The sequence below is a fragment of the Triticum aestivum genome, chromosome 3B (assembly GCF_018294505.1).
Source record: "Triticum aestivum cultivar Chinese Spring chromosome 3B, IWGSC CS RefSeq v2.1, whole genome shotgun sequence".
Lineage (NCBI taxonomy): Eukaryota > Viridiplantae > Streptophyta > Magnoliopsida > Poales > Poaceae > Triticum > Triticum aestivum.
In genome coordinates, this window is record NC_057801.1 from 727,228,765 (window position 1) to 727,234,965 (window position 6,201).

General features: G+C 45.1%; 1 protein-coding gene across 1 annotated transcript; it reads left to right on the forward strand.

The window, feature by feature from the left end:
- The first annotated feature begins 3,583 nt into the window (after positions 1–3,583).
- LOC123066225 (uncharacterized) lies at positions 3,584–5,413 on the forward strand. Its single transcript, XM_044489353.1, has one exon. The coding sequence runs from the start codon at positions 4,153–4,155 to the stop codon at positions 4,672–4,674; it is 522 nt and encodes a 173-aa protein (XP_044345288.1). The 5' UTR covers positions 3,584–4,152; the 3' UTR covers positions 4,675–5,413.
- The last annotated feature ends 788 nt before the right edge of the window (positions 5,414–6,201 follow it).

Consider the following 6,201-nt stretch of genomic DNA (forward strand, 5'->3'; position numbering starts at 1 on the left):
GTACAATAGTATATCAAAAGATTGTATTGTTTTTTTTATTATATGACCCACCTTTCATTCTCACAAAGTGCCTAGGAGTACGTGCTAGAGCTGGCTCTTCATGAAGAGCCCGCTTACCTTCTCTCTCCTCTTCTCTTTCATCCAACTAAGCAAAAATATACTAGTTTATTCCTTATAGCCCGCTGAATCAACTCTATTGTACTTGCTCTTAGGTTGTGATGCAAGAGCACGTACATGTAGGCACCATGCACACATAAACATACAGACACACCCACATGCATACACACACAAGCACCACAGACACTCATCATTAGTTTTTGGTTGTGTGGATGGAGCATAATTAATACTAAAACTAATACAAAACTAAAGGAGATTTTTAAAAGAGAAAGGAATTAAATTCGCACAAATTATTGGCATTGTATTACTATTCAGAAAGAAGGAAAATGAAAAATAAATTAAACAAATGATGAAAAAAAATTGTAGATAACTTACACAGAAATTACATTTTTATAATATGCAAGAATAAATATATATATTAGTGAAAACTAAAGCAAAATAAAAAATGAAATACAAATAAAACAATAAGAAATGAAGTTTTCTATGAAAGAATGAATTCGTGGCATTGGTATTACCATTTCGGAAAAAAACCTAAAATAAAATCAAAGTAATGAAGTTTTCTAAGAAAGAATGAAACTCTTTAAGAAGAAACAAAATGCAAAAGAAAAAACTTTCAAAACTTGCACACAATTTGTACTGAAATTGCACCTTTTGAAATATGCAAAGAATAAGCATATAATAATGCATTTTTTGCATTCTACTATAATTTACGCATAGTGTAACTAAAATAATGTACTTCCTCTAAGAAGAAGATTTTAAAAAAACTTACACACAACTTTGCACCGAAATTGCATGTTATCTTAATATGTAAAAATAATCATATAATCATAAAATTTTCGCACATATTATATAGTATTTGTTTGTATATAATTACACTCAGCGAAAAACCCACAAAAAATAAAAAATAACCAATAAAGGAAAGAAAAAAGGAAAAGGAGAAATGCATTGAAACAGAAAACAGAAATAAAAAATGAAGCAAAAATACCCATAGAAGAAATAATTAAATTTCCAAAGGAAGAACGAATGGTCGGCATTGGTATTATCATTGAAGAAGAAAATAATATGAAAAAGGATCTAAAACAAACAATGACAAAATTTGCACGAAATATACATAAAAATTATGCTTCTTTACAATATGCAAGAATAATCATATGTCCACGTGTGATATGGCATGTGACAAAGGGCATGAGGAATTGGCGAGGAAAGGGTGGGAAGTGAGTGGGAGAAATCTGCGAGAAATCCTACTATAATTTTCATAGTGTAACTGAAACAATGTGTTTCCTTTAAGAAGAAACACAAAAAAAAAACTTGTGCATAACTTTGCACCGAAATTGCACTTTATTGTATTATGCAAAAATAATCATACAATCATGAAATTTTGGCACATATTATATAGTATTTGTTTGTATAAAATCAGACTCGGCCAAAAACCCACAAAAAATAATAACCAATAAAGGAAAGGAAATGAGAAAAATAAAAACTCATAGAAACAGAAAATAGAAATAAAAAAGTGAAGCAAAAATACCTTTAAATAGAAAGAAAATCATATAAAGAACTTTAAAAAATAATGACAAAATCTGCACATAAATTGCTTTTTGTTATAATATGCAAGAATAAACACATAATAGTGAAATTTGTTGCAAAACAAAATTATCTAAAGAAAGAATGAATTAGTGGCATTGGTATGGGATCCATGGTTTCTCTACTTCTCAGGATCAAAATAATGAATTACTGGTATCCGTATTAACCGTTTAAGAAGAAAGAAAAGTAAATAAAAAAGAATAATGATAACATTTGCACGCGGTTTGAATAGAAATTGCGCTTTCTTATAATATGCAAAAATAAGCACATAAAGTGAAATTTCACAAAAAAAAATCCTTAGTAGGAATGGTATTACCCTTGAAGAATAAAGAAATGAAATAAAAACTTAAACAAAATTAAAATAATGAAGTTTTCTAAGAAACAATGAATTAGTGTCATCGATTTCCCATTAAGGAAGAAAGGAACTGAAAATAATAAAACAAATATTGAATTATTTTGCAAACTATTTGAACAGAAGTTGCGCATTTTAGTGTACATATAATCATGAAATTTTGGCACATATTATATAGTATTTTTTGTATATAATTATACTTAGCCAAAAACCTACAAAAACAAAAATAACCAATAAAGGAAAGAAAATGGGGAAAAGAAAAACCCATAGAAACAGAAAAAAGAAATAAAAATAAAAATATCCACAAAATAGAAATAAAACCAACTAACAAAGAGAATCAGAAAAACAAAAGCAAAAGCATATAAAAAAAGTTAAATCAAGGTAGAGAGAGGAGGGCTGGATTGCACAGTTAATGGGCTTCGGCCCAGAAATGAAATCGACTGACCCAAATAAGGGGTCAGTAAAAAAACAAGAGAAGCCCACACAACAGACAACTCAGAAAAAAACGCAGCACGAATCTTACAGAAAAATCCAATGGTCACAAATTCGACTGACCCAAAAGTGAAATTTCAGCTGACTGAAAAGTAGCTAAATTGCCAGTGCAATGTATCTGAGGAATAGTTAACCTCGCTGCATTTCGACAGTTACTTTTTTTTTCCCGAAAAGGAGGATTACCCCGTGCCTCTGTATCGATTGATGCACGCAGCCAACCTTTTAACAGCCTATGATTGTTAATTAATTAGTATGGTACTTGACTACAGACGGTAAACCAAAAAGGATGGTGGCCATTGAGAAGCATATATACCCTTTTGTACTTGGATTGGACAAGGCCGGGGTGACTTGTCAAGGTAGGAGACGCCAGCCAGCGAAGCGAACAATGATATGCTACAAAAATGAAACTGATAAGGATTAAGACAAGTGATGAGACAGGGTTTGTTGTTGCTGTCATCGTCGTCGTCGTCCAAGCATGATCATCGCCGACTAATGGATGGAAGAACGGTACAAAGCCGTGCCGGTACAAAAACATGTCGACCGCTCGCTCGCTGACGCGAAAGCGATCGACGAAACACGAAGTATATAGTATTAGCATGGTGTCCCCGGTGCTTAAAATGCGTATTAAACCCGACCATGACAAGGACTAGCTTGCAGCTGCAAGTAACTGTTGGGTGTAATAAGCCGCGGTGATGCTCCTGGCGCGGCTGGTGCATGTATGGGCGCGCACCGGACGTGACGGGCGCGTCGGGTCCGTGGTGTGCGCGTGCGTAGGTGTGCGTGTGTGTGTGCGTGAGTCAACGCGTGTGTGCGCGGGGCCACGCCGGGCTGTTAGCGAGCGATAAGGAGGGGTAGACCGCGTCGGGCGCTCTGGCAGGCCGTGGCGATCGCGTTCGGGCGCGGTGCGTGAACGCGGCCAGAGCGCGGAGGGCGTGGGGGAGTGGGTGAGCGAGTTGGTGCAGGGCGAGGCCATGCAGGCCGGTGCTCGCGGGTATAAAACCCTGACTCCCCTCTGTAGCTCAGGGACAGGATCGAGTTCGTGCTCGAGGTAAAGGGAAAAGCGTTCGTGCGCTGGAAAAATCCCATGTCCACCACTTTCTGAACTTCTCTGAATCTCTTCCTTCTTCCTCTCCGGTGACCGAACTACGGCAAACGTGAGTAAGCAGAGTGAGAGGGAGAGGAGAGCTGCGGCGAGGAGTTGGCGGTTCCAACAATTGGCATCAGAGCCTCGTGCGGGAGGGAGCTCGCCGGCGATGTCCATCGTGCCATACGCCGGCGGATCGGGCGGCGCGGTGTCGCACCCAGCGCCCGTGCTCACGGGCGACAACTACCCCACCTAGGCCATCAAGGTGGAGGCGGACCTTGATGCCGCAGAGCTGTGGGAGGCGGTGGTGCCGCCGGAGGACGCGGCATCGGTGGTGATCGTCAAGAAGGACAAGCCGGCGAGGGCCTATCTGCTCCGAGCGCTCGCCGACGATCTTCTGTTGCAGGTGGCTGCGAAGAGGACGGCGGCGGAGATATGGGCGAGCTTGAAGGCCAGGTTCGTGGGCGTGGATCGCGTGCGCGTGACGCGGCTCGGCACGCTCCGGGGAGAATTCGAGCTCCTGCGGATGGCGGAGTCCGAGTCTCTCGATGCGTTCGCCGGGAGGCTCGGCGGCATGGCGGCGCGCTACGCGGCGTTGGGCTCAACCCTGGAAGATTCCGCGCTCGTCAAGAAGCTACTTGACTCGGTGCCGAACCGGCTGTACGCGGCGGTGGCCGGCATTGAGCAGTTCTGCGACGTCGGGGCGATGCTGTTCGAGGACGCGTTGGGGCGGCTGAAGGCTTTTGATGAACGGCTGCGGCGACGCGATCAGGCAGGCGGCGAGCAAGCTGACGGCGAGCTGCTGTACAAGGCGGCGCAATGGAGGGCGCGGGAGCGGCGTCACGGTGGAGCTCGGGACGACGACGACGGGACGCGCAGCGAGGCTTCAGGCGTCGGTGGTCCCAGGAAGGGCAGGTGCTACAAGTGCGGGGAGCGGGGTCACTTCAAGCGTGACCGCCCGCAGTGGAAGAAGGCGCCGGCACCGGAGCATGCACTGCTGGTCGACGGCGACGTCGAGGATGGCGGGCTGCTCAGAGCCGCGGCTTAGGGCGCGAGTGTTGGGTGTAATAAGCCGCGGTGATGCTCCTGGCGCGGCTGGTGCGTGTATGGGCGCGCACCGGACGTGACGGGTGCGTCGGGTCCGCGGTGTGCGCGCGCGTAGGTCTGCGTGTGTGTGTGAGTCAGCGCGTGTGTGCGCGGGGCCACGCCGGGCTGTTAGCGAGCGATAAGGAGGGGTAGACCGCGTCGGCCGCGCTGGCAGGCCGTGGCGATCGTGTTCGGGCGCGGTGCGTGGACGCGGCCAGAGCGCGGAGGGCGTGGGGGAATGGGTGAGCGAGTTGGTGCAGGGCGAGGCCGTGCAGGCCGGTGCTTGCGGGTATAAAATCCTAGCTCCCCTCTGTAGCTCAGGGACAGGATCGAGTTCGTGCTCGAGGTAAAGGGAAAAGCGTTCGTGCGCTGGAAAAACCCGGTTTTCACCACTTTCTGAACTTCTCTGAATCTCTTCCTTCTTCCTCTCCGGTGACCGAACTACGGCAAACGTGAGTAAGCAGAGTGAGAGGGAGAGGAGAGCTGCGGCGAGGAGTTGGCGGTTCCAACAGTAACTCGCCAGATGAGGCTAAGATTACCAATTCTGACTGCTGCTTACGACGTGCTGACAGCGGTATCGCAGCTCGTTAATTCAGACAAGTTAACTGGGCAAAGACTGGATTAGATACAACTCATGTAAAGAACCATTTGTGTACCTCTCTTATCTAACTGAAAGGCTGAACGGATCTACTTTCTCTGGGTTAATATGATTGAAAATTCTACTATGCATGTCTTATATGTAACTAAACACCAATGACAATCTGAACACTGAGCCAACCTACCGCAGAATTTATATATATTGCGAGAAGTGAGTTTCAGAAAGCAACGGCTACTATTTTTTGCTGAAAAGCAACAGTTGATGTACAACATCAGCTATTCAGGTTCATCTATATCTATCTACGGTTAATTTACAGTATGTAGCAGCATAGGCTTGTATCACGGCTACTGTTGGAGGATAACAATTTCAAATGCCGGCACAGAGACCTAAGGGAGCTCAGGCTTAATTAACGCACGATCAGTAGGTTAAGATCACCAGCCAGACCAAACGCGGCCATCAGCAGGCACCTACTCTCACCTTGAGCTTGCCGAAGGAGGGTATGTCGCCGCCCCAGGGTGGTGGTGAGTGGTGGTGTCACTGTGTCTCTGACGTGGATGTCCGGCGAGCGAACACCGCCACGGCGTCACGTCTTCTGTACAATAATGGCGGACCAACGGGGGGAGGAGGAGGGGGATGAGACGTGACGCCCATGATTAGACGACTAGTCAAGAGGCCATTGTTAAACAGTAGCGCTACTTATTGGTTGATTTGCGTGTCTCAACTGTTGCTATGTTGCTGCAAGCAAGAAAGAAAAAGATGCAGTGCAGGTCGGCTGGCAATGAGCTAACATGCCTTCCCTGTTGTTTATGTTGTTCTCTTGAGCTGGATGGGAAGAAGTGCATCCACAAAGACTGAAAATTGGAAAGTATTTTTTTAATAGATATTTTCGGC